The sequence below is a fragment of the Physeter macrocephalus genome, unplaced genomic scaffold (genome assembly GCF_002837175.3).
Source record: "Physeter macrocephalus isolate SW-GA unplaced genomic scaffold, ASM283717v5 random_486, whole genome shotgun sequence".
NCBI lineage: Eukaryota > Metazoa > Chordata > Mammalia > Artiodactyla > Physeteridae > Physeter > Physeter macrocephalus.
The window spans coordinates 7517-35179 of record NW_021145772.1 but is presented as its reverse complement, the minus strand read 5'-3'; the positions used below and the strand labels follow the sequence as shown (position 1 = coordinate 35179).

At 57.3% G+C, this 27663-nt stretch overlaps 1 protein-coding gene across 1 annotated transcript in view; it reads right to left on the bottom strand.

Annotated features, from left to right (window-relative positions):
- Window positions 1–27117, bottom strand: part of B4GALNT3 (beta-1,4-N-acetyl-galactosaminyltransferase 3) — a gene marked incomplete at its 5' end in the record, with an annotated part of 32375 nt that extends 5258 nt beyond the window's left edge. Inside the window, 16 exons of the mRNA XM_055083027.1 lie at window positions 126–927; window positions 1490–1551; window positions 1776–1876; window positions 2552–2661; window positions 3446–3589; window positions 5137–5203; window positions 5322–5400; window positions 6685–6752; window positions 7198–7298; window positions 7669–7759; window positions 8144–8239; window positions 14942–15019; window positions 15965–16068; window positions 25368–25464; window positions 25651–25681; window positions 26990–27117. Coding sequence (XP_054939002.1) covers window positions 126–927; window positions 1490–1551; window positions 1776–1876; window positions 2552–2661; window positions 3446–3589; window positions 5137–5203; window positions 5322–5400; window positions 6685–6752; window positions 7198–7298; window positions 7669–7759; window positions 8144–8239; window positions 14942–15019; window positions 15965–16068; window positions 25368–25464; window positions 25651–25681; window positions 26990–27117 — 2159 coding nt within the window. The remainder of the gene's footprint in view (window positions 1–125; window positions 928–1489; window positions 1552–1775; window positions 1877–2551; window positions 2662–3445; window positions 3590–5136; window positions 5204–5321; window positions 5401–6684; window positions 6753–7197; window positions 7299–7668; window positions 7760–8143; window positions 8240–14941; window positions 15020–15964; window positions 16069–25367; window positions 25465–25650; window positions 25682–26989) is intronic.
- Window positions 27118–27663: the final 546 nt, after the last annotated feature.

Genomic DNA, 27663 nt, shown 5'->3' with positions numbered 1-27663 from the left:
GGCCAGGCCCCAGGGATCTCAGACCTTGCCTGATGGTGGGACCGAGACCCGACAGGCACTCATCCTCCCAGGCGCCTGCGGCCGGGGCCCCCCCGTGCCCAGCCCACGAGAGCCCTTTACCTTACCCCCGGCTGCGCTGGTTAAGCTTCTTCAAGAAGACCCGCGTGACCTCGAGCGCCTCCTGCTCGGGAAGCAGCAGGTTGCCAGACGTGTTACAGCTCAGGTCGATCCAGTCGGTCCGCAGGGCTTGGAAGTCGAGGTTGTTGGCACTGAAGGTCTGGTCCCAGTTCACCACCGGGTCAGACATGGACAGGTATTCCAACACCTCACTCACACCCTCCTCCTCCTCCTCTTCCTCCCCGCCGTCTTCTCCCTCTGCTCGTCCTTCCTGGCCGGCAGCTGCTGCCAACACCTCCTCCTCCTCCTTAGGCCAACCCCTCCTGGGGTCCAGAGGCTCCATCCTGTCACCCCTTCTCTGCTTTGCAATGTACGACTCAACTTGATTCAGCCACTGGGACTGCCCCAGCGTCTCCCCGGGGCTGCCACCCGCGGGTCTGGGCCTCTTCACTGGAGGCGGGCGCCCTGCTGGCTGTCCCGGGGGCCACTTGTCAGGATGCCGTGGAGCCTGGCGGGGCTCGGGGTTGGGCTTCCTGGCCTTCTTCTCTGCTGGCTGGGCCGGGATGGCGCTGGTCCTCGCTGGGAAGGGGGCTGTGGAGTTCTGCGTGGGAGAGGGCACCACCAGGCCCTCCCGGGGCCAAGCCAGAAGTCTCCGCAGGCTTCGGAGGCGGCGGTTGGTGGCGTCCTGCCCGGGGGTCGTCGGGGGCCCTTGCTTCCCCTCCGGTGTCCTGGCGTTCTGGCCGTCAGGGGCAGGGGTGTCCTCTGCCGCTTCTCCGTACTGGGATTCTTCTAGAAGGCCTTCCTCGGAACCTGCCGTCAACAACAACCGTCCCTCGCGTGGGGTTTCAACCGCTCCCCGACAAGGTCCACAAGACGGCTGAGGACCGGTGGGTGAGCCAGCGGGGGCCCCCGGTGGGGCCTGCACTGGGCCCGGGGTGAGTTACTCAACCTCGGCTAAAGCCAGGGTCTCCAGCTTCCACAGGGTTGTTGTCAAGAGCGAGTGACACGAAGGACAGAAGGCACTAGCCGGGGCCTGGCACGTGCAGGGACCCAGCAGACAGCCCCACTTAGTCCCTAGTACTGCGAGGAGAGAGGCCACGGGAAGACGGTGCTTCTGCAGAGCAGAGCTTCCCTAACGATGGGCCGTGGTAGCCAGGCCCTCGGGAGGTTCAGGTAGCGTTCCCCAGGGCCCTTCGTCCTCTACATGTGCCTTGGAAAGGAAGAGGGGGGACAAGGGCTCCGCCCCCCACCCTTGGGGCTGGAGGAAGGGCTGTGGGGTTTGCATTCTAAGCTCCTGCGGGGGGAGGGGGCGGCTGGCACAGTCTGGACTGTCACCCTCCGGCCTGGCCTGGAAGCTCTGCTGTCACCCTACCTCGCTGCTCTGGCCCTTGCTTCGGAGGCTGGTCAATCTTGATGTAGTCCTGAAAGTTGAGCCTGCAGGAGCGAGGGAGGCTGGCATGGGCACCCTGCAGGCCGTGGCGGGGGCGGGAGGGGCGGCCTGAGGTCACGCCCGGCCCGGGGGTGCAGGGGGGAGGCTGCGTGTGTGCACATGTGCTTGTCTGAAGCACCCAGGAAGCGCCAAGGCTCCTTGGTGGAGGGTCTCTGTGGCCCTTCTGGTCCAGGCAGCCCTCCCGGCTCCTGCCCCATCAGTGTCTCACCTGTCCTGGTAGTAGGAGTTTTCCTGGTAGAAGCACTTATTATGGGTCTCCATGTGGCTCAGCCGGGTGTAGTCGTTGGGGTAAACAAAGGACAGGTGAACCTGGAGGTGGAGAGCAGGGCTGCTGTGGACGCAGCATCTGGATTCCAGCCCGCTCTCGACGTGCCCTCTCCCGGGCTCTGGACTGAACGTGTCCGAGTCAAGCTCCCCGTGTGCACGTCCCCGTCTCCTGCCCTGGCTCGTTCTCCGCAGCTGCAGCCGAGGCCACCCCCCCCCGGCCCCTCCTGCGGCCTTTCCCTCGCCTGCCACCTCCCACAGTCCCGAGACAACCCGTTACTCCCTGTTGCCCCCTTTCAACATAGCTCGAGGCCTCGGCCACCAAAAGCCTTCTCAGCCCTGGCCCACGGCTGCCCCCAGCCTCTCCCGCCATCACCTCTGGACCCGGGGGCGCAGCGGGGTCCTGCCCCTGGGGCTTCCGTGCGGGCTAGGGGTTCTCTAAAGCAGAGCTTCACCGCACCAGCGCCTTGTCTACAAGTTTAATACTGCCACCCTCAGGGCAGAGGGTGGGAGGCCTCAGCCCGCCCTCCCCGCACGGCTCCGGGCTCCGCAGGGCAGCCCATCTGGGCCGGGCACAGCGAAATGCCGGTTCTCTGGGCCCCAGGAGGCATCCAGCCCACTGGCGTGTGGCGTGGGGAGGAGGGGCCAGCCTCTGCAGTCCCGGCCACGGGCCGCGAGCCCCCTCCCACGCCTGTCCCCGCCGCCCGGCCTGAGACTTACAAACCGGAGTCCCTGGTAGCGCTGCAGACGAAGCCCGTCCACCAGGTAGCTGGGCTTGTAGGGACAGTCGGGCAGGACGCGGCGGAGCTGGGACTTGGGGATCAGGGGTACTGGGACAGAAGGAGGGGGGGTGAGGTTGAGTGAGGGAGCCTGAAACAGGCTGGCTCACAGCCACAGAGCCTCCCGGCTGCGGGGCGAGGGCTGGATCTGCGGCCCCGAGCCCACACATTTCTGTATTCACTCGTGGCAGCGTCCAGCCCGGCAGCTGAGGCCACCAAGCGGAGGCTGCCACCACTCTTGGGGGTGCGGGTGGATTCCAGGGGCAGCTGGAGGCAGAGAGCTCGCACGCGGCGCCTGATTCGAGGCACAGGACAGTGCTGGGATCGCTGTACAGGGCCAGTCTCAAAACAGGTTTAGAAACTCCCAGTGAGGCCAAGAAGCCTCCCCCTAGTGCAGTGCCAGTAACTGAATTTCCTTCCGGTTGTCATGGCGGGGTCGGGGGACAGGGCTGGAAGGGGACACTTTGTCGCCTTTTAAAATGTAAACACTCTGGACAGCTTAAGACTCCTACACCTTAGCGGGGACGTACTTCTCTCACTGGACGGCAAGAGCTAGAATCCAATAAGAAACCGATATACGTGATTGCAGAGGACACACCTGGGTTCTGGCTCTATTTCTTGCCCTGTAATGTTTGCTCTGTAATGATTTGCAAAATTGCAAAGTTGTACATCTACATTTTTGTACCTTTCTGTATGCGTGTTATATTTCATACAAGTAAAAGAAAAGAGTCTCTGATTTGGGGATATTGCGGTAGCACAGAAGCCTCCTCCCCGACATCCGTGGACCTGGCAGCGCGTCCCCCAGCAGGAGGTCAAGTCCGCGGTGAGGTCGTACCTCGATAGAGGGTGTCCCGAGGGTCGGGCCGCAGCATGTCGGCCGGAGGCTGCTCATCACTGGGAAGAGGGTCTGGGGAGCCCGCGTGGCTGGCTGCTGACTGCGGGATGTGGCCCACCTCATCCATCCTCAGGGCTGTCTCATCTGGGCCCAGGGAGGAAAGAACAGAGGGCAGCTGTGACTCCCAGAGAAAGTCAGCCCAGAAGCCAGGTCCCTGCCTCCTGGAGGGGCCAGGAAGGGGCAGACTCAAGGCTTCCGTGTCCCCAGGCTGGTACGGTATGGGATGCGCTCAACTCCGCTTCCCCCCAGCCCTGCCTCCACAACTTGTGGTCTCCCTTGGACCCCCTCCACCAGCCCCAGGGCCAGCACACACCACAGTTTTGTGCGAGCTGGAAAAAGCCACCTCTTCCTCAAAATGTTTTAACTGCAATCTGCTGGAAATTCATTATTAGAAGTCTGTTTATTTAACAAACACACGAAGGGCACTTACTAAATAATAAGCCAGGCGCTGATCCAAGCATCTTACAAATATCAACGCATTTAATCCTCAGAGCTGCTGTAGCTTATGTACTATTATTATCATTCCTACTTTATAGACAAGGAACTTGGGCAAAGGGAAGTGAAGTCACGAGCCTGAGATCACACAAAGCTGAGTGAAGCCAGGCCGTGTGTCTCAGCCTCTCCAGCAGAGAAGCCCACGCCCACCAAGCAAGGAGCCCCCTAGGCTTCCAGCACCCTCTCCTCACCTCCCTCTGGGGGCCTGGTGTTCAAGACTACTTGTCCCCTATCTGACCAGCCCGGGAGGCTGGCTGCTTGTCTTTGCTCTCTGCCTCCTGAGATCATCTGCCTTGGCCCCAGATAAGAGCTCGGTTACCTCTGGCCCATCTCACTGGTTTCTTACCTGAATTTGCCTCGGGATTCCTTTTTCTTGGTTCACACTCAATCTATGGATTCCAATCTCCCTTCTTCTTCTGGCACCAACTGGCCCTCTTCTGCCCTGACCTCCTGCTTCGGTCACCGGCAGCCTCCCCCGACCCCTCTCACCCCTTCCTCACTGCCGCCCTCTCCTGTGAACCAGACCTTCCGTTCCGCTCTCCATCCTGCCCTCCGCGCATACACTCTTCGCACCGTCGTCTCCCGGTCTCCTCCAGACCCACCTTCCCTTCCTCGCCGGGGCTTCTGCTCTGCCCGCCCCTCCTATACCTGGGCCCACACGGCCCACCTGCCGGTGGCGACTTCTCAGTGGGGCCTCCAGGCAGGGGGAATTCATAAACAACAACAAGTATACTCGGGGAGTTCACTGACTGCAGCCTGAGAGAGGTGAGAACGCTTTCTCTCCTCTGGCCACAGCCGTGCGAGAACCATGGCGGCTCATCTGCAAAATAGGGACTGGCCTCCCTCAGAGGCTTTTCATCTGGAGTGAGCGTCTTGGTCTCTGGATCCCCTTGAAATCATACAGACAACACCGTGTGGAGGCGGACGGGCGTTTTTCTGGGGCGAGGGCTCGGAGAGGTTCCAGAAGGCGCTCACAGGTCGCCGACCCCCCCGGGAGCTAAGGACCTCTGACCGCAGCGTCCCTTCAGGCTCTGCTCCTTGGTCCGGACCCTCCACACCTCGTTCCAAGCAGCCCTCCCGGCCCCCACAAGCCAGCCCCACCTCGGCCCGTCCCCAGGCTGGGGCAGGACACTCACTTGTGAAGAGGGACAGGGAAGCGGAGTCAATGATGCTGAACTTGGCCCCGGGGTCATTCCGTCGCCACTGGGAGAGGAGAGAGGGTGGACGCGGCAGGTTGGAGGTGGCTGATTTGGAACAGGGCTCAAGGGCCTGGGCAGAGGGGCGGCCAGGCACAGAGGCAGAGGGGACCTCGGGGGCTCACCGCGACTTCCACGTGGTCGGTGCCCTGGTCGTTCTGCTTGTGTAGCACCTCGAAGTAGTACCTGCGGGCGGCTGACAGGCTGGCAGGAGAGGGCAGGGAACAGGGGGCTGTCTCCCAGGCCCCCACGCCGCCTGAGCCCACTCCCAACGCCACACACGCCCCGTCCCTCCCTCCCTGCTCCTGGTCCCAGGGACCTGCTGGCGAGCGTCTGGGTCAGAACCCCCATCACCGCTTACTGACAGGGCAGCCTCAGTCTTCCCTCCCGTGAGATGGGATAACAACAGCACTAACCTCCCAGGACACTCAGCTCTCTGTTAACCCTCAGAGAGCTGTTCCTGTGTGGAGGCACCGTGCTAAGTGCTTTATACACGTAATCCCTGTTTGCAGATAAGAACCCTGAGGCGCAGAAAATTTGGGTAATTTGCCCAAAGTCCCCAGGTAATAAGGGGCGCACTTGGGGTTTGGACCCAGGCACTCTGACTTTAGATAGAGCGCCGGGGCTTCCCTGGTGGCGCAGCGGTTGCGTGTCCGCCTGCCGATGCAGGGGACGCGGGTTCGCGCCCCGGTCCGGGAAGATCCCACGTGCCGCGGAGCGGCTGGGCCCGTGAGCCATGGCCGCCGAGCCTGCGCGTCCGGAGCCTGTGCTCCGCCACGGGAGAGGCCACAACGGTGAGAGGCCCGCGTACCGCAAAAAAAAAAAAAAAAAAAGTGTCATGATAGCGCCCTCAACCTCGGCTGCTGTGCTGAGCCACACGGGAAGTGGTGACCTCGGGGGCTGGCACGGTCAGTGCGGTCAGTGCTCTGGGCAAGCCGCACCGTCTCACTACCACCAACGCCAGCACCGGCACCTGCAAGCCAACACGTGTTCTCGCCGGTGTGTGCGGGCCACCAGGTGGCGCTCCGGGGCTGGGCTAGTTCCCATCCCAGCCACTCCAGGCCTTCCCTCCAGCCTGCCCAGGGGCCCCCGCCATTCCGAACTTTCTGCAGCTCAGAAACAGCAGCGGCGGTCCAGCTGTGGACCCTGCAGGGATGGAGAAAACGGGCAAGCAAGGGCGGGGAGAAAGGAGACCCATTCTGTTTTCCAGTCCTGAGTGCTACTGAACAGCTGTGTGACCCTCATTAGGTCACAGCCCTCTCTGGGCCTCAGTTCCTCAACTGTAAAGTGAGGAAGGATGGGCCAGATGGACTCTCATCAAAGACTTGGTTAACCTGAATGCACGTGGCCCTGGCTCGCTGAACCTCGTGATGGGGCGGGGGGTGGGGGGGGACGTGCCCCCCGGGCCCGGGCCCCCGCCCTGAGCTGGCCTCTCGGCACCTGACGGAGGTGCCACGCTCCCTACTCGGCACCACGCTCCCTACTCACCTCACTGGCTTGGATATCTGACTCCGAAATTTCCCGAACTCTCCAGGGGCAGTCCACTCTTTTCCAGTCTGGAGGTGTGGGGAGCAAGGGGAGAGAAGGGCGGACGCAAAGGCAAAGTATGGAGGGTGGGAAGTGGTGAGTGAGGAGACACAGGCAAGGAGAGAGGAGGAAAGTTGGGGGAAGGGAGATGGGGAGGGTGGAAGGGGACGCGGGACCGCTGGGGAAGTAACACCCCTTCTTCGCACGCCCCGCCCCCAGCAGCCCGCGCCCACCGCGTGACTCCTCAGCTTCAGGACCAGAGCACCCAGGATGGGTGTGGCCCGGTCCTGAGTCTTCCGGGGGTCTGTTCCCGGCCACACCCAGTCCATCCCTCTGTAAGACGGGAGGCAACGGGGGAGAATGCTGCTTCTCATGCCTCTTCCCTGGCTGTCACACCAGACTGTCCCGATGGAGGCAGGTGAGCTGGCTCCTGGGGTCAGTGGGAGGGCCCATGGGGCCGTGGGGGCGCCCTACCTTGCCGACGCCGGCCAGCAGCTGCAGGCCTGAGACCTGGTCGTCACGGCTCAGCCAGAACTCCGCGTTGTCGTCGGCGGCGATGGCAAACTGGATCTCCCCTGGGCATGAGGGCAGTTTCCAGGTGAGAGCAGGACGGGCCTCCCCTCGGCGGGCTCTCATGTCTCAGGCTAAATCCTCTTTGGGGGCTTGCTGCTGGGCTCCCCTCTTTGTAAAGTGGGGGTCTCTACACCCTGGGAGACCCCGTGGAGGTGGAGACTTACAGGGAGGGACAAGCTAGTTCCAGACCCTTCAAATCAGGGCGTGAAGTGGCCGCCTGGGGGCCTGCGTGAGGCCTCACCACGTCCAAACTACCCCCCTACCCCGAGGGTGGGCTAACAGGGTCCAGCTGACCCAGGGCAGGCGATGTGCTCCGGGCACCCTGAGAACTCGGGGGGGAAGGGGAAGAGAGGGATCCGGGGCTGGCCTCACCGTCGGTGAAGGGGTGCAAGTAGCCGAAGATGCGGAGGCCATAGTTGGTCCACTTGGGGGACACGGCCAGCTTCCTCAGGGTCGTGCGGATCTGTGCCAGGAAACCAGAGGGGAATCATTACCCAGAAGAGGGAAGAGGGAAATGAAGAGGTTGGTCCGCTCAGGGCTGGTGGGAGGACGCGGAGGGAGTGAGGCAGGCGGGGCCCGGAGGCTCCCACTTGCTTCTTTATCCAGGCGACCTTGAACAGTGCCCAGCCCCACAACTGTATGTGGCGGCCTCCCGGGTAAACTATATTTGCCAAGGAAATCCCTGGGAAGGGAACGAGGGAGACACTGTGGGCGCTAGAAGGGGGTCCACGGGATGAAGGAAAGGAAGCGAACCAGAAAAAAAGCAAGGGAAGATGAGGAAGACAGAAGCCGGGTGCAGGGGTGAGAGCCAGGAGCGGGGCAGGAGGGGAGCGGGGGAGGCACTCACGTGTGGGTACAGGGGGAAGTGGAGGTCCCTCCGCAGCTGCTGCGTGGAGCTGCCGCACCAGTCTTCAAACACGTGCAGGTTGACGCGGCCCCGGAACTGCACGGGGCGGGGACGGGGTGTGAGCGTGAGATGGGGCTGGCCTGCAGCCCTGGCCCGAGCGCTCCTCGCTATTGAAGGTCATGGTCCATGCCAGTCCCCTTCCCATCCTTGGCACCCACGGCTGCCTGGGGAACCTCATCCCCGTGGCCTGGCCCTGAGGCCTGGGGCTGTTTTTCTGTCCCTGCACGTGTCCACACGCCCACATGCGTGTACACGCACATACACACACTCCCGGCTCTTTCCACGCGGGAAGTGGGCTGGTCTGCATCCCCCAGGCAGGGGGAGTAACAGCCAGGACAGGATGGCAGGAGGGAGGTGCCAGGCTGGGGTTTCAGCCGCTCTCCCTCCCCTACCGCCTCGTAAGAGGACGCCCGCACAGCTGTCTGGATGAAACCTCATCCGCTGGCTTCCCTCGTGGGGAAGCAGCTGGCAAAGCTGCAGGAGGTCTGGGGGCCCCATCGGCAGAAGGGCTCTGACGGCTCTCCTGGCAGCTCAGAGCCTCATGCTGCCCGGGCCTCTGCCGGGATGCCCACCAGTGCCTGGGCCTTCGGGCAGCCCTGGGAAGGTAGGAGCAAGGAGGTACCTGCCTCCCCTCCTCGGCTGTGGGGCTGGTGCGCACGGGGCTGAGCCTGGAGGCCTGGAGCACAGGGCCCCCCTCGGAAGGGAGGGGAGGGGAGGGGAGGGCAAGGGCAGCAGCCGGGACCCTGAGTGGGTGGAAGGGTGGGGAGTTGGAGAGGGGAGGGGGTGGGGATAGGGTCCCAAATTACCCTGACAAAGGGCTTCAGATCACCCCGTCTCAGCCCTTCCCCACTCCCCGCACCCCTCCCCAGCTTAATCTCCAGGTTGCGGGAGGTGGGCCCCAATCAGGCCACACAAACGGGCCCTGCCCTTCCCCGCCCCCGCCCCCCCCCTCCGTCAGATATCAAAATCCGAGCCGCCCTTAAGGAAGACAGAGGAGGAAGGGACACCCAGACTGGAAGGCCAGATAGAAGGGCTTCAGCAAGAGATCCGCAGGGAGGGATGACGGGGGAGAGAAGGGGCCGGGGAGAGCCCCCTGACAGGACTGTCCCCTCCCCACGTGGAGAGCCCGTCACCCCGTCCCCTCAGCAACTTGGCTCTTCCCGGGACCGCGGGTAGCAGCCCTCGCTCCCCAGAATATGAGTGGGGGGCTGGGACGGGTGGGAGAGAGAATGTGGGCTGGGTAGGTGGGGGGCGGGCTAGGGCTTCCTGGGACGAAAGAATGGGGACATTGTGCTACTTCTGGGGAAATTCCTAAGTCCCGTTTACAAGTCTCAGTTGTCTCCTCGGTGCCCCTCCCGGGAGACTCGGAGTCCACAGCAAACTGGGAGGGGCACACGCCCCCAGAGGTCTGCTGTGCTCAGCCAGGAGGCCAGAGGCTACAAGGGCTTGGGCAGGGAAAGGAGGAAGGAACTGGGCTAGCCCCCCCACCTGCCCGCAGGGCCCTGCTTATGGAGCAGCGGAGCCTGAGATGCTGCTGCGGGGAAACTCAGGCAGCGGGAGGGCGAGCCACGTCCCCAGGGGCTAGGCCCTGACTCAGCACCGAGCCAGCCCTCCAGCCATGCTCCACCTGCCCTCAGGCTGTAGGAGGGGATGGACACCATCCCCGAGGGACCAGTGGGCACCTTCTTCCCCCCCAGGCCCTGACTGGTGACCCTCCCCCCAGGGCCCGTGTCCCTCCAAGCTTTGGAGACTTTGTGTCCGGCAGGGACCGGGACTCCGGCTTGTCAGCACTGCCCTCCGCCCCCTCCCTCCACTGTCCAGCAGAGCTAAGGCCCAGGGAAGAGCACTGGTCACTCCCATGCCCAGAACACGTCCACGGCCAAAGACGGATGGGAAACCTCCGCCTACAAGCAGTGGAGAAAATACCCGTTGAACCCTCTCATTTTATTTTATTTTTTATTTTATTTCCTTCTATTTTTTGGCCACGCCACACAGCGTGCGGGATCTTAGTTCCCCGACCAGGGATCGAACCCTCGCCCCCTGCAGTGGAGGCGCGGAGTCCTAACCACGGGACCGCCAGGGAGGTCCCCTGAACCCTCTCATGTTAGAGGTGAGAATACTGAGGCCCAGAGAGGTAAACTGAGCCCCTAAGGACACACAGCAATGAACCCTGTGGAAGTGGGAGGGCTTCTCGGGGTGCTCAGCCACCACGTCCACTGCCTTCCACCCACCACAGGGTCTCTGCCAGGCCTCGCTGGGCTCACAGAGCCTCCCAACCGGATGGAGGCATCTCCCACCACTGACTCCTCACACTGTCTGTAGAACTGTCTTTCTAAGGACAGATCTGATCACGCCACTCTGCCGCTTCACACCTCCGAGGGTTCCCAGAGGCTTCTGGACCAAACCTCACCCTGCCTTCCCAGCCTCACCTCACCCCACTCCCGGTCATACCTACAGCCCAGCGCACACACGCCTCTGTGCCTTTGCAGATGCTGTTTCCTGCTTGGAAGGCCCTTTTCTTTCTTCCCCGCCCGGCAAACTCCAGCTCACCCTTCCAGGTTCTTTTCAAATCTCTCTCCCTAGGCTTCTGCAACTTCCCCAGGCAGAGTTCCAGCTCCCTCCTGTGGGTTCCCTGCACATCTTAATGATCTGAGTGAACAAATGCTTGGAGAAGCTAAGTCTGGAACCATATGTTCCTTCATTTATTCTATAAGCACCAAGCGTCTGCTTTGTACCAGTGATGACGCAAAGATTGAAAAGGGGTCCTCAGAGGAGAGAGACATGCAGACAAACGAGCCACCTGTGCCAGGGCTACTGCAGAGGCTGAGACGCAGAGGGCACGAAGGCGGGGCGGCCAGGTCCACCTCCAGGAGGGGTGAGCAGCCCAGCACAGGTGTGAGCACAAACCATGCTGCTGCTTGGCCAGCTCGAGACCAGCACACCTGGCTGGACCACGTGACTTCCACCCCGCAGGACAATGAGGTCACCAGTTCCTACACACCGGACTCCCGTTCAGAGTTTCTAGCACCCGAGCTACTATTTTTTCTTTTTTAATAAATTTATTTACTTATTTATTTTTGGCTGTGTTGGGTCTTCATTGCCGCACACGGGCTTTCTCTAGTTGCAGTAAGCGGGGGCTGCTCATTGTGGTGGCTTCTCGTGTTGCGGAGCACGGGCTCTAGCCGCCGCAGGCTTCAGTAGTTGTGGCACGTGGGCTCAGCAGTTGTGGCTCGCGGGCCCTAGAGCGCAGGCTCAGTAGTTGTGGCGCACGGGCTTAGTTGCTCCGCGGCATGTGGGATCTTCCCGGATCAGGGCTCGAACCCGTGTCCCCTGCATTGGCAGGTGGATTCTCAACCACTGCGCCACCAGGGAAGCCCACCTGAGCTACTCGATTCCTGTTCACACCTGCCCCTTGAGGGAGCTCCCACTGGGAATCCAGGGGGTCCCAGCTCCAAGAGGATAAGAGGTGGCTCTAGATTTGGAGGACAGGGCCCGAGGCCCATCTGGTGAAATTCTGATGGAGGGAATTATCCCCATTGGAACAGATGGTTTGTAATTGAACTGTGGTGTCACTTGTGTCTCCCCACGGTGGCAACGTGTATGATGGTGGTGGTTCAGGGCCCTGAATAAAGGGCAGCCTGATCGGCTCCAAAACCCGTACACAAACGTTCACGGCAGCTTTATTCCCAAGAGCCGAAAGCAGAGACAACCCAAATACCCATCTATCGAGGATAATAAAATGTGGTCCATCCACACAGTGGAAGATTATTCAGCAAAAAAATGAACAAAGTTCTGATATACATGCTGCCACATGGATGGGCCTCGAAAACTTAATGCCAAGTGAGAGAAGCCAGACACAAAAGGCCACACAGAGTATACGATTCCCTTTATATGAAGTGTCCAGAACAGGCAGGTCTAGAGAGACAGAGTAGATTAGTGCCTGCTGGGGGCTGGGGGCTAGCGGGTAGTGAAGGGGTGACGGCTAGCAGGTGAGGAGTTTCCTTAGCGGTGAGGAAGATGTTCTAAATTGAAAGTGATGGACGCACAACTCTATGGATATACTAAAAGCTACTGAATTGTACACATTAAATGGGTGAATTATATGGTATATGAACTATATCTCAATAAAACTGCTCGAGAAAAAAGTGGGGGGAGCCTGAGAAGGGGAACCAGGGCCCCAGCCCTCCTCTCAGGAGCGAGACACCCCCTCACCAAGCCCGCAAGACGTCACCCACGGACTGTGACGTGCTTTGGTCTGATTGTGCGTTCACCAAATTTCTTTCTTGTAATTATTTTGGTTTTCTGGGGGGAGCGCCGTGAGCAGCAGACCGTGTCTGGCCAGTGGGCCGCACACTGACTGGTAAGTGAATAAACTGGCACTGAGGTTTGTTAATTAGCGGGGTTTGCTAGTCAGTGTCTTATGATCTGGGCTGACAGGGACACGGTTTTTGAGAGCGGTTACCCCATGAAGCCCAGCCCACCAGCCGTCCACTCCCGGTCTGACAGGGAGTGGACTGACTAAGGCCGCTTCGCTTGAGAGCGACTGCTGGCCTCGGAGGCCCTGAGCTGCCGGCCAAGGGCTGGGGCAGGGAGACGGTCAAGGGAGAGGCCACGGTCAGCCTTCCCGTGTTCTGTCCGTGCTCACCCGCAGGGCAGGGCTGCAGTAGCTACGCCACCTTGGGGGAGTGACCGAGTCAACCCCTCTGGAGCCATCGCCAGGAAAGGGCCAACAACAGTGCAACCTGACAGCCCTGACAGCTAGTAGATGTCCAGTAGATGACATGTGTCCTTCACCTGAGCACTTCCTGCGGAAACCGTATGTCAAAAGGCAGGAGACAGGTAAGGAGAGGGGAACCGAGGTCCCCACGACGGGCTGGAGGAGGGGCACCCCTGCGGCTGGGAGACAGCATGTGCCAGTTATTTAAACATTCAGGGCCTAATTATCCTTGCTGGTAAGAATAAGGAGACTGGATCAGTGATTCCCTGAGGATCCATGAAGACTGTAAGGAGGATTTTATAAACCACTTTTTTTTTTTCTTTTGGTCACGCCGCGTGGCTTGCGGGATCTTAGCTCCCCGACCAGGGATTGAACCCCGGCCCTTGGCAGTGAGGGCCCAGAGTCCTAACCACTGGACCGCCAGGGAATTCCCTATAAGCCACTTTTAGTAATTAAAGGACAAAGTCAGTGGAAATCAGGCATTTACCACCAAAAGGCTAAACACACTTACTAAAAGATCAACCATTTCTTTAAAAAGTCAATCCTATTTTAATCACTATTTACATTTGTCACTGCTTTCATGGAGATATATACGTATATATCTCCATCCTTGATTGGCCAAAAGAGGTAAGAAAACTAAAGATTAATAAATGCAGAATATTATGTAGTTATAATCTTTCAAAATCATTGGTTCATTAAGAAAAATGATCCAGGGACTTCCCTGGCGGTCCAGTGGTTAGGACTCCGCATTTCCACTGCAGGGGGCACGGGTTTGATTCCTGGGGAACTAAGATCCTGAGAGTCGAGGCCAAAAATAAATAAATAAATAATCCAACTGTCCTCAAAGGACAGAAGGCTGGCTCGCTGGACCAATGGTTTTCACAATGCCATCTCCAGGTGGGGCAGGGCAGGGCCTAATTACCTGATGATATCACCTGGTACAGGTGTGCCGGTGTTGTAATCCGTCCTCTCTCAGGGTTTAAACAGAGGCAATTTCACGGTGTAGATAACCTACCATCATATTTTGTATGACACCGCATCTTTCACGCCTGCCCCACGGCAAATGGGTGGACTGGAAATAAAATCACCCAGGCGGAAGAGGTCAACCTGTGACAGGTGTGGACGAGATGACGGGCTGGCTGACAGCACCCAGCCAAGAAAGGCTTGGACAAGTTGCACGATACAAAACCTAAATTTAAAACGTTCACCCCCAAAGCACCACGCTGCTCTGGAGTCTCTGCACAAGCTTTTACTCAAGGTGATCTTGTGCCTGTGATTAACCTCCTGAGCCTCTGCTTCTTCACGGAAAGAAAAAGAATCTGTCAAATCCTATGTACACAAAAGGTATGATGATGCTTATGGCAACTTTCATTCACACGTTTAACTGCTTCCTATAAAAATTTTCTAAAGCGGAGTTTCCTAGTATATGTCCCTTAGAACACTGGTTTCATAGAATATTAATGGTTCACGGGAAACGGTAGTTCAGGAGGCAAATAAGTTTGGTACGTGCTGAGCTAAACCAAGTCAAACAGATGACGGCAGAGCTCACAGCCTTTCCTGTGCTAATGTGTATTTCCAGGGAGTGGATGTCTATAGATCTGAAACCGTATTTAACAGTGGATTCCTTTCTGCCTGGAATATCTTATGGGATTTAATGGTCCATGAAAGACAGTTTAGGAAGCCGAATTTTATAACTGGGGATTAACATGGACATGAAAGTCCTGTAGCTTTCCTCAGCTTTGCTTTTCTCACCCATAAAATGAGGATATTGTGTTATCCTATAGGGTCATAAAGCTGATAGGAGATTATGCACAAAGCCTGGCACCCAGTAGGCCCCCTGCAAATGTTAGAGCTTCTCTAAAGGAAGAAAATTCAATGAGTCTGGAACCCTTTAATTTTTTTCTTCAAATTAGATGAAAATTTTTAATAACAACCACTAGAAGAAAATTTTCTGTAGCCTCTGGAATTACCTATAAACCTGTTTTTACCTGTTTTTTAACCCTCTCCAAGAGCAGCCTCACCTCTGACAGCCAGGGGACCGGCTTATTCCACTTCAGGTAGCTGCTGTTCCCACCACCACCTCTCGCAGAGTCTTGGTCCTGGCAGAACAGAGAAGAATGAACTTGGTGGGAATATTAGGGTGACAACAGGATTGGGGCCCCTTGAAAGTGCTTGTGGAAGCAGAGGGTCAGGAGACCCAGCCCTGCTGTCGGAGGCTTATCAACTTACGGACACTCCCCTTTCTGGCTCACACTGTATCCCTCAGGAATATACCTCCAATGTATACCCCTGAGGTGCTTCTACTTTCCTGACTTTTCTCAGTCTTCCCATATGGAAAAATTTTTTCTAATTAGACCAGGCTCTCCTGAGGGCAGGGACCTTGCCTCCCTCTTCTGTGACGCATGTGTCCTAACAAGTGGGAGCCCCCTTGGGGAAGACACCCCAAGTCCTCCCTACCCTGCAGGTCCATGGGTTCAGTTTGGCTCTGGTCCGGCCTTGGAGATCCATGTCTGTTCTAGGCTCAGAGGCTCAACCTTAGGGCTCCAGGCTGAACTGGACCTCAAGTTCCCTAATCCCCACCCAGAGCAGCTTCTAGGGACCATCAGCCCAAGAAACACCATAGGGAAAATGCTCCAGTACAAATCTGTCCCCCAGCTATTTGCAGGGAGGGGCCGTCTCTACCGCATCGTCTCTGACTCTTAGCAGCAAGCACCTGGGACTGTCACTAAAGTACCAGCCCAGTCCTCATCCCGGCAAGAGGCGAGAGGTGCTGGTCCGGCTCAGGCTGATGATGGAGGCCACATGCCTGGACGGCTCAGACTTGGGCACCTTGAACTATGCGACAAGGCTTTGGGGAAGGCAGGATGGACGTCTCTACCCACGAAGCTAGGAGAGCCCATGAGGCCAGCCTGCCATCCAGGGACTCCTGCTCTGCCCTCTCCTAACACAGGACGTGAGGATGCCCTTAAGCCTCTGTGGGCAGGGCGAGCTGAGGACCCACGTTAACACACCAGCAGCGAGGACGGGCTGACCCTGCCACGTACCTTGAGGTCCAGCCTCTGGGGACGGTAGAACTGGAGATTTGGATCCACAGCCGGAATGTTCCTGCTGGCCAGAGCCTTGGCCAGTTCTCTCCAGCTGCCATACCCTGAGGAAGGGAAAGAAGAAGAGAGGAACAAGCTCAGCACGACCTGAAGACCTCATAAATCTGCGAGATTCGGGGCGTAATAACAGAGGTAATCGTGTACCTTCTGCGGCTCCTGAGCCCTCGTCACGGGGTGGGTATGAAGTGGGGTGGAGTGTGGGGGGACAGTTACAACCTCGGCCAAGGTCAACAGGGCAGAGAGCGAGGGCATGAGCTCATCTCCTGTTAGGACTCGCCATCGTTCCTAATTCAGAGGAGGAACCCGGCCAGGTGAACCCGGAGCTTTGCCCTGCCATGTGACCACCACAGGCTGCCTGTCGAGGCCAATTTCGCCCAAAAGCCACTGGGTGCACGGCGGCCGAGCTGAGCTTTCCCCTCACAACCTCCCTGCCTCCGAGCCAGGGAGCCGGCGGGGCTATCTGACGGGGGGCCCACCCCCTGCCCACTGTTGGTCGCTGGGCTGCTGGATGGACCCAGAGCTGGGGGCGCCAGGAGACCGTGGGCCAGGACTTGGCGTTCGCCTGTCAGAATTATAAACAGCTGGAGATATGAGATTCGAGGCCCAGCTCCTCCTGGATGCATCTAGAGGCTGTGTGTGATGGCTGACATCTGTGCCCTGAGGCCCTGGAGCCGGTCGGCTTTCACACATCTGGGAAGGTAACAGCCAAACCACGGTGAGAATGAGGGAGACGCACGTGCATTCACAGCCACGCAAAGGGGCAAAGGAGCCGCCGAGGGTTCGGGGGGCGAATCAGAGCTCAGTGGTCAGCGCTGCTGTGTCCACTGGGGGCCGGGGCTGCCCACAGGTCAGGGGGACGCTCGGGCAGGATGGAGACCTTGTGGAACCGTAAGGCAGAGTCACAGGCCACCAAGAGCTGGGAGGGGCCTTCAAGTCCACCTAGTCCTCATTTCAGGTCAGGAAATGGAAGCCCAGCTATCTGGAGTCACTTAGCAAACACAGTTGACCCCCTTGTCCACAGGGGATACGCTCAAGACCCCCAGTGGATGCCTGAAACCACACATAGTACCGAACCCCATATATACGATGTTTTTTCCCATACATACTTATGATTAAGTTTAATTTACAAATTAGGCACCGTGAGAGATTAATAATGTTAACTAAAAATCAAATAGAACAGTTATAACAATATACTGTAATAAAAGTTATGTGAATGAGTCTCTCTCAAAATATTTTATTGTACAAATTGAATGCCTCTGCCGTCTTAATGGAGCACTTATCATTCACTGTGGCTGTAGCTCTCGCAGTTTGAGGTGTGACAGCAAAACCAGCAAAAATTTCTCTTCCCTTCTTCACAATTTCACGAAGAAAAGATTCGCTCTTGCCGTAGGTCTTAGCAACCTTAGCACACAGTTTTTTCTTTCTTTAAGTTTCACCTCTTCACTTAAAAGAAGCACCTTATGGCTTTCCTTTGGCAAATGTGAATTTCCAGCATCGCTGCCGTTGCACTGTGGGGACAGTATTAAGTAAAATAAGGGTCACTTGAACACAAGCACTGCGATGCCAGGACAGTGCATCTGGTAACCGAGACAGCTACTACATGACTAACGGTGGGAGGGGCTGCAGAAAGCGGGTGACTCACTTCCTGGGCAAGATGGAGCAGGAAAGTGTGAGATTTCATCATGCCGATCAGAACGGTACACACGTGAAAGCTTATGAATTGTTTATTTCTAGAATTTCCCATTTAAGATTTTCAGACCCTGGTTGACCTTGGGTAACAGGAACCACTGAAAGTGAAATCATGGATCAGGTAGGACCACTGCAGTGACAAAGCTAAGGCTAGAAGCCAAGCGTTCAGATGGAACCCACTGGGCTGCCAAAGCGCAGAAAGCTCTCCAACAGCTTCATCGGGATGCCCCCAGGACACTGCCGTGGGCGCTGCCCGGGAGTCAGACTGGCACCGCTGGCCACCGTGGGCCAGGAGATGCCTGGAAGCAGAATCAGCCTCGGACCCCCAGGCGGGCACCAGCAGAGGCACAGCCAGCCAGCCAGACACAGAGGAAAGAGCACAGCCCACAGGGATCGGCCACAGGAGGTGGACATCAGTGCTTTGCCAGAGTGCGCGTGTGGGAATACCTCCAGCAGGCTGGGTGGAACGTGGGGCGCGGCGGGGGAGCTTTTCTTACCCAGTTACACGCTGGGTGCTCCACAGGGTTTACTCAGCACCTCGCAGGCATGATCCCACCTGGGCCAGGTCTGATTACCCCCACTTCACAGATGGGGAAAGAGAAGCCCAGGGCTGGAGGTCACAGAGTCCGCTGTTTCGAAGCCGGCGTCGGAACGGAGGGCCTGTCTGCCTCAGGAGCCAGCATTTCCTCTTCCCGCCTACATTTTCTCCTGTGGATGCTGTGTGGTGTGGACTTGGAGGAGACCCGGGGGCAGAGGCGTCCGCTGGGGGTCTGTGCCCCTGGGTTTCCGCGCAGACATTAACCGTCCACTCGTGTTATGTTTATCGGCACTTCCGCAGGTTTATCCTGCTGCCATCAAGGTCTCTGCTGTTTCCATGGCTGGCCAGCTGGCAGGCAGAAACAGGTCAGACTAGTTCGACGCAGAGAGATGTTCTGGGGAAGAGGATCCCGGAGCCAGTGCGGTGACGTGAGGGTGAGGGAGGGAGGGTGACAGAAAGAGAAAGAATGTTCCCAGACCCAGCCCTACCTTCCTGCCTGGTGTTCCTGTGCTATAACCCGGCTAAGACACTGCTAACAAAGGAGCCCCAACCCTGCCCAGGCCCGGGGGGGCTGTGGGTTAGTAGCTGGAGGCTCAGCGGCCTGGGGGACAAGTGAGTTGCACCGTGGGAGGGGAGGGGAGGCGCTGCCTTGCTTCTGCCTCAGAATGACTGGGTCACCTCTTCCTTGACTTTGCTCTGTGGCTGAAAACGACCTACTTGTAGACAAGGTTGTGAGGATATAACCCTAAAAATGCAATTTGCCGCATCCGAGGGAGTTCCGGCGTGTCTTCCAGGCACGTTCTTTCCCACACACTAGTTTTCAGTGCCAGCCAAATTCTTTGACTCCTGGAAGGTGAGACAAGTCACCCCAAGGTCAATGGACTCTCCCCGTGGTCTCCACCATGCCGTGTCCTCGCGTTTCCTGGGAAGTGACAAGGAATACTCTCTCCTGGACCAAACTTCGGAAGGGCTCCTCTGAGCACTCCTTGCGACTAGGCCGTGGTCCTTGGGCCCTGTCCTTGGCCTGCCCAGCCCAGATTTTAGGAAGAATCCTGTTAACTCTGTTTACAAAACCCTCCACCCTTGATACCTGAACCCAATCAGGTAGCCAGGATGCTGCTAGGCCGGGCTAGCAAGAACCCCCTACCCTGATGTCTCCTCATGGTAATTCTCCATCCACTGACCCCTCACGCTGCTTGTGGGCTGTAAATCCCTGGCTGCCTTTGGAACTGAGCTCAGCTCTATACCTCAGTCTCTTTCCCACACTGTGATAGTACTGGATTAAACCTGTCCGTCACCTTTAACTTGTGCCTGCCTCTATTTCTCTTTAAAAGAGGGTAAGAGGTGGCTCTCCCAGTAAACAAGGACAAATCCGCGGAAGGGAGGGGAGGTCAGTGGTTAAACCTAACCAGGCCCTGCCCAGGTCACAGGTGCGTCTGGATGGCTTTGAAATTGCCTGGAGCAAGACAGTCAACAGCCCAGTCTTTAGCAATTCAAGGAGCAGGAAACGCCCTTTGCAGACTTCACAGTGTGGAAAAGAGAAGAAGGCTTGGAGACAGGAAGATGTCCACGGATGGCCACCATTATAAATGGTAACCGCTTGAGCAAGTAACCGAACCTCTCTGGTCTTACCTCTCTGGCTGGTGGAGATAAGACCCCTGCCCCTGACGAGAGGATTAAATGCTGTGCGTGTCAGACACAACTAGCACCCCGTCCCCCAACAACGTCTGGGTTCAGGGTTTTGGACTTGGGCGTCAGAAGATGTGAGTCCCAGCACCTCGAGAATGTTATAAAAACCGGAAACGGCCAGTCGCCGCCTCTCTCCTCTGTGCAGAGAAGCAAGAGGACCATGGGCAGCAGCGACTCAGTGGTGGGGGTGACAGACAGCGCTTCCTCTCTGCTGCCCGGCTGTTCTCTGCGCCCCTCCCATCACCCACCTACCCTCCCATCCCCGTTAACAGTCACTGAGTGCGTAGTAGGCGGCAGGCAGTGTGTGCAGCTTGTCCGCTGTGTTAACCCTGCCGGAGGTATCCCGGCCCCTCTTAGCCCCCTGGGGGAACCAGAAGCTAAAGAATGTGCTGATTTAACTATTGACACTTGTCACCTGCCCTCGGGTAAGTGAACTCCTGCTCCCGGCCAGAGCGCCAGCTGCCAGAGCCCCTTTCTCCTGCAACAGGTGTCACATTTGTGCCAGGAGACAGACACCCCGATCTCAGGTGACAGATAAAGCACCACCGTGGGCCTCACATTCTGCCCTCACAAAGCTGGGCTATCAAATTCACCATCAGCCGGAACTCTGCCAACATCTCTCCTCTGTGCAACGCGGACTCTTCGAAGGCCTGAAGAGCATCTCTTTGGCTCTTTGGTGAAAATACAGCATAAGTACAGCCCTTGGTGCTTTTTTTTTTTTTTTTTTTTTTCAGATGTTACTTTTTTAAAGAAATTTATTTATTTTATTTTTGGCTGCGTTGGGTCTTCATTGCTGCGCGGGCTTTTCTCTAGTTGCGGCGAGCGAGGGCTACTCTTCGTTGCAGTGCACGGGCTTCTCATTGCTGTGGCTTCTCTTGTTGCGGAGCACAGGCTCTAGGCACATGGGCTTCAGTAGTTGTGGCGCACGGGCTCAGTAGTTGTGGCACGCGGGCTCAGCAGTTGTGGCTCGCGGGCTGTAGAGTGCAGCTCAGTAGTTGTGGCGCACGGGCTTAGTTGCTCCGCGGCATGTGGGATCCTCCCGGACCAGGGCTCGAACCCGTGTCCCCTGCATCGGCAGGCGGACTCTTAACCACTGCGCCGCCCACCAGGGAAGTCTCCCTTGCTGCTTTTTTAAAAAAAAAACCTCTCACCTACATTATTTCCCTGCATCCTCACCAACTCCCTGTGAACTGCTGTCGTCTTCTTTAGAGATGAGGAAACAGAGAAGTGAAGTCACACAGTGAATAAGATAATCCACGTTAAGGACTCAGCTCTTGGAACACAGCAAGCAATTAACACGTTGCAGCTCATTAGTTTAGGGTGGGTCACAGCATCGCAGATGTGAAACTTGCATTCGTTTCTCCTGATCTCTGGTCTGATTCTCTTGCTGATGTGTCACGTGGTCCACAGGCACATTCACACAAGGGGGAAAGGCAGCCCCTGGCTGCTCAGACAGATTTTTGGAGAGATTGTGAAGTTTCAGCTGACAGACTGGACATGGGGAGAGGAATCAAGAATGATTCAAGATTTCTGCCCTGGCCGTTGGAAGGCTGGAGTTGTGCTTACTGAGATGGGGAGGACGGGTGTCAGAGAGGCAGGGCTGAGAGGAATGCCCAAGAGAGAAGTGGAAGCATGGCGGGGAGGGGGTGCAACGAACGTGGTGTTTCTGAAGCTCCATCTCCAGCTTGGGCAGGGCTCCGCTGGAAAGGGCTCCCACCTGCCCTAAGACGCACTTTGCAAGAGGGGAAGGCCTGCACCCTCAAGGGCTGTAGGAAGGTGGGGTTCAAGGACAAGCCAGGAGGGCTGGTCCCACAGGCTCCATAGGTATAAAGGACCCAAAGATCTGGGGTGAACGCAGACGATCTGCTAAGAAGCTCAGCGTCTGTAGAGAGAAAAGGTTGTGAACCCCAGAGGAGGTGAGCAGAGACAGAGCCCTTGTCCCACCAGAGAACAGCAGGTTGTCCAGGGAACAGGAGGTCATGACACCCGGGCACGGCTCCACAAAGGCCAGGAACCAGCACGGAGTCCTGGGATGAAAAAGCAAGGCTCTGACCTTGGAGTGCACCCGAGGGCCAGTCACGTGGGCTCCGCAGAGCAAAGCTGCCGTGGCTGGACGCCAGCAGGGCCTGGACGCCACCAGAAACCCGAGGTGGCACGGTCAGGGATGAAGCCAGGGACTGTCACCCGGGAGAGAGTCTCTAAGGCAAAACCAGAATCTCTGACAGCAAAGACACGGCCTTTCCCTTCCAGCCGTGACACCCCAGAAAACGTGATGCAGGAGGGACTATTATTAATGTAACCTTAACATTTACGTGCCGGGCATATACTTATATTTATAGTAAATGAAATATAGATGATTTTATTTAGTACAACAACCCTATAGGCAAATAAGGCTTAGAGGATAAAAATCTCACTGAAAGTCCCAGAGATAGTAAGTGACAGATTTGAATGCTGTGTCCTGAATTCCATGCCTCTCTACGGAACAGACTTGAGAACCTGGTCCAGCTATGCCACCTCCTCGTCACCTGGTGTCAGGCACACCTGAGTCACCGGCCCATCCCTCCCCGATTACCTCCTGCTCACCCGCCCACACCCGCCCCCGACACCCCACAGACTAGCTCCCCACTCCCTCTAACACCAGTAACGCCAATAACACCTCCCCACATAAGCCAAATAGGAGCAAGAGGGTGCATGGAGACCCAAACACCCCCAAACAGCTGGAAAACTGGGCGAAAGCACCTGCGGGCAGGCCTGCCGCCCTCGCCCCGGCCTCTGAGCCTCCTCCTTCTCGACACGAGGGTGAACCATGCAGCCGCGGGTCTGGAGCAGGGTGGGCCCCAAGGAGGGTCCTAGGTGTGGGTCCAGCTCCGTCTCACACTCCCTCGTAGCACAGGTACGGGGTGGAGGGTGTGCAGGGCGGGAGACGGGTGGGGTCCCGAGGTCTCCCCAGCCACTCTGTGATTTGATGAGCAGAAATACAGAAAGGGCCCCGACGAGCCTCTCCCCGCTGCCCACCGGCTCCTAGGCTCAGAGCAGAATACCCAGCCACCCCCAGCTCCCTGCCGAGCCCGCCCTGAGCTGCCGTGGGGCTGGGGCCACAGCAGGGCAGGCCGGGGCTCATCAGCGAGACGCAAGGGGCCGTGCCCACCGCCCTGCCGGCTGCCAACCGAGGGGGCCCAACGGCGGGCGTCGGAGCTGTGCCCGGGACGAGCTTGTGCACTTCAGCCCTGCTGCTTGTGTCCCGCCGCCCGGACATCCAGATCTGCGCGTGAGACTTTAAGGGGGTGGGTGAGGCCTGCACCCAGCCCCGCTCTGTGACTTCCCACCCCCCGAGACGTGGATCGACCCGCCGAGGCCCCCGAAGGTCTGGCCAGGCCCCAAGGCACCGCCAGGATATCGTCATCATCACCATCATCGCGACAAAGAACAAAACAAACCCCACAACCTTTCAGGCCCCATGTACTCATCCGGGTCACGACAGGACAGTCAGAGCCACAAACACAGTGCTGTCCATGGGGAATTTTGACGAAGACCCCGGATGAAATGGGATGGTTTCAGGAAAATCTAGAGGTAACAGGGTCCAGGATCTCTAAAACTGGTCCATGCCCACCGAAGAGGTGCTTTAATCCTCGGGTGGACCTGGGCAAGGACCCCATGGGTCAGACTCTCTTGTCCAGTCACACCGCTGGACTGGGACACAGACAAGTTTCTGGACGTGGAGGAGCAGCGGGGCGATCCGTTCCCCCCTGGAGTCTTTCACAGAGGAGGTTCAGTGGCGGTCAAGGGTAAGCAATGGCAGGCTGGGAAGAGTGAATGCATGAATCAATGAACCAACCAATCTCCAGGCACTTACTGAGCGCCTGTTGTATACTCAGAGCTCCGCTAACTGCTGCAATGGGGAGGAAGGTACAAAAGGAGACATTCAGCTCCATCCACTCCCGGCACACCTGGGGTGGGCGTCGTGTTGAATGAAGGGATACATGTGACTGTGGCCTCGTGCATGTGCTCTGGGCCCACGCCGCGCCCCGTGCAGGGCACGCACAAGCCATTCCTGCTTTAGGCAACAGACAGCCGCACCTCAGGCCGCTGAGCTCACCAGACAGATGCCGATGGTGTGATGCTGTGATGATTTTCCAGACTTGCAGGAAACCTCAGACAAAGTGCTCTGCAAACATTTTCTGGGACCAGAGAACTGGTCTCCAAGATCCCAGAGTTTTGGAGAAGCAACACACAGAGAAGAAAACCCTGGTTCCAGAAGATGGCCCTGGAGTCATCCCAGCAGAAAGGCCACCAGGACCCACCTGAAGACCTGACGCAGCCCACCGAAGCTCTGGGGTTTGGAGCCGCGGCGGACAATGGCCCAGCAGCTAGTCAAAGCCCACGCTCTTGCCCCCGCTCCTTTCCAGGTGGAAGGATGGAGAAGTGGAGGCCCCAGATCCCAGAACTCTCTTTCCTGACTGGATGGAGGTGGGAGGGCTACTTTCCATAGTTAAACTGAACGCTGGAAAAAAGACTGGGGGAGGGGGGAGTGGAGATTCCACTGGGAATGTGCCTTTAAAAATGAAGAGAGAGGGACTTCCCTGGTGGCGCAGTGGTTAAGAATCCACCTGCCAATGCAGGAGACATGGGTTCGAGCCCTGGTCCGGGAAGATCCCACATGCCGCGGAGCAACTAAGCCCATGACACAACTACCGAGCCCGCGAGCTGCAACTACTGAGACTGCGCGCCTAGGGTCCACGTTCCGCAACAAAGAGGAGCCACCACAATGAGAAGTCCGCGCACCGCAATGACGAGCAGCCCCTGCTCGCCGCAACTAGAGAAAGCCCAGGAGCAGCAACGAAGACCCAACGCAGCCAAAAATAAATAAATAAAATTATTTTTAAAAATTTTAAAAATAAAAAGGAAGAGCGCGTCACCCAGCCAACTAACGAGAGACACGGGAGGGGAGAAGTGGGAAACATGAGACAGCAAAGTTAAGTACGAAGACCGTGGGGAGACCATAGTGAAATGCCAGAGGGGACCGGGAAGGGGCGCAGCACTTTGTAAGCACAAAGCCCCCGTCCACCCATTAACCCGCCCCACCCAGCAGCAGGCTGGTACCCTGTGCACGTAACAGGGTGGCCATCACAGCTAACACGTGTGCACTTGCCCAGGCCGGCCTGTGCTAAGCACCGGACAGGCATTGTCTAGTTTAATCTTCATACAATCCTTTCAGGATGGTGTTAATATTCTTCCTATTCTACAGGTGAGAAAACTGAGACCCTGGGCAGTTTGGAGAGTACAATCTGATCAAGACCTCAGAACCCTTAGAAAATAGAGCTGGGATTCTCAAACCCAGGGCATCTGACTCATTCCACGCCAGGGAAGTCCCATCGTCTGACTCTTTTAAAACAAAAAAATATTTCTTAACAGGTATCTAGTACAGACCTTTTTGTTTGTTGAGCGAGGAAACAATGGAATCCAAAGGAAGCAGGAAGAGAGAGGCACCCCGGGGCCAAGAAAGTTTTCTAGGGCCACACAGGGACTAGGTTTGGGACCTAGAGCCGCCAACCCCCAGGCCTCTCTCCCCTGATGTCTCCACTGAGAACAATGTACTCATTCAAGCTGAACCCTTCTCTCTTCTCCATCAGCCTTGAGAACAAGGAAGACGAAGGATCTGATCTGAAGGCTGCCAGCCGCTAGCTGGTGAGGTCTGATGGAGCTGACGTGCCAAAGCCAAGCTGAGGTTGTCGTAACCTGTCCTGGGGAAGGAGGGCCAAGCGTGAGACTGGGAGGCATGCCCGGTAGTAGCTCTGGTCTCCAGCCGAGGACCTGGGCGCTGCGTTCCTCCAGAATATCACACTAGCAGAAGCTCACGGGCGAGACCACACCTAGGACGGAGAGGCCGGCGTCCTGTGTTAGCCCCCAGCCCCGAGGCAGCAGCATCCTACCACGATCCATCCATCCAATGCCTTCATGTCCAAGCTCTCTCTTATATTTTATCCCAATCCTAGAGTCAAGTCCATTTTGCTGACGGGGATACAGAGACCCACAGATAAGAGAACGGACTCGTCTACCGTCAAAGGGGAGTCAGGGTTAAGACCGGGCTAGAGCCGAGGCCTTTGATTCTGGGCCTGAGGCTCAGAGCATCACAGCACCGTGCTCTCTCGTGGCTGCTGGGTTCAGTGGGCTGCAGGGAGCCTGGCTGGGGAAGGATCCTGCTGAGCTCAGTCTAGGAGAGGGTTGAGAGGTAGCACCGCGCTGGCAGGAACCAGGTCTCGTCATTACATTCACACTGCGTAAATCAGCAGGAATTAGAGCCACCGCCCTACTTCCTGTCTCTATGAATCTGACCACTAGACACCTCAGAGAAGTAGAATCATACAATATTTGGCCTTTGGGTCTGGCTTCTTTCACTTAATGTTTTCAAGGTTCATCCGTGTGGTAGCATGTGTCAGAATTTCCTTCCTCTTCCAGGCCCAACCATATCCCATCATATGGATGGACCACACTGTGTTTGTCCGTTCGTCTGTCGATGGACACGTGGGTTGTTTCCGCCTTTGGCTACTGTGAATAACACCGCTGTGAACATGGGTGGGCAAGTGTCCGTTCGAATCCCTGCATTCTCTTCTTTTGGGAAGGTGCTCTCTTTTAAACTGCTACAAACTTTGTCCATTCTTCCAGAGACAGGCCAAGGGGGGCCAGGCTGCTGCCCTCATGGCAGAGACATGGTGGGAAACCTCGTGTCCACCTGAGGATGCAGGAAGCCTGTGGACCGTGGGTGGACGCGGGCTGGGGCCTCCCAGCCAACCAGTCAAGAGGGAGAGCAGAACTTCCGAGGGTGCCCAGGCTGGGGCCCTGCGCACGGACAGCGACGTCCTAGTCCACTAGCCTCTGCGGAAATGAGCGGTTTCAACACATCCCAGCTTCCGAGAGAGGCTAAGTTACCTGGGCCCCTAGAACTCCAGCCCAGTGCCAACACGGGTCCACGAACTGGGGGCTACCCGTCCTCAAGGAGACAGGTACAGGAGCTTAGAGTAAACACTGGGAACCTGTGGACGCAGGCTGACATTTCTGTGACGCCAACATAGGACAGTGCGGTGTGAACCACTTTGGATGTCTCGAACTCCCGCAGCGAGTCGTTGAGGGCTGCCAGCTGCTTACTGGTAACGCGTAGTGGGACCACACCTGTAACAGGCTGGGAGCCAAAATCAAGAAGTAGCAAAACTGGCCCTTCACTCAAGATAATCTGTTCAATTAGCATCAGGGGCCTGCCTGCCTGTCTTCATTCCTTTCCCCTCCTCCTTCCTAATTTGGACGAAAGGCAATTTGGGGAGAGACTACAGCGTGGCTCACAGAATCAGCAAGAAGCGCACAACCAGGCTCCAGAAAGGCCAAGAACCAGGGCAGTGATGGAGACCTCACCAGCCGGCCAGAGATACTCCAAATATCTGTGTGTGTCTCTACTCAGAATACAAATTCCCATGGAAGAGGCCCGAGTGGCCTCAGCTTGGGCCGAGTGTCCCTCCGGTGGGGAAGGGGGGGCGTGCTGCGGGCAGTGAGGTTGAGACCCCTGCAGTTCCTCTAGAAGAACAGGTGGAGGGGAGACTGCTCCCTCCCTCCACGTGAAAATCATGGCGATTTTCTGGGTCTTCCGTGTGAAAACAGCTGAACTCAGTAATTGACCATTATTCCTAAAACAAAAGTAGGACTTGTCTGAGAGTCCTATTTTTTAAGCAGGGGC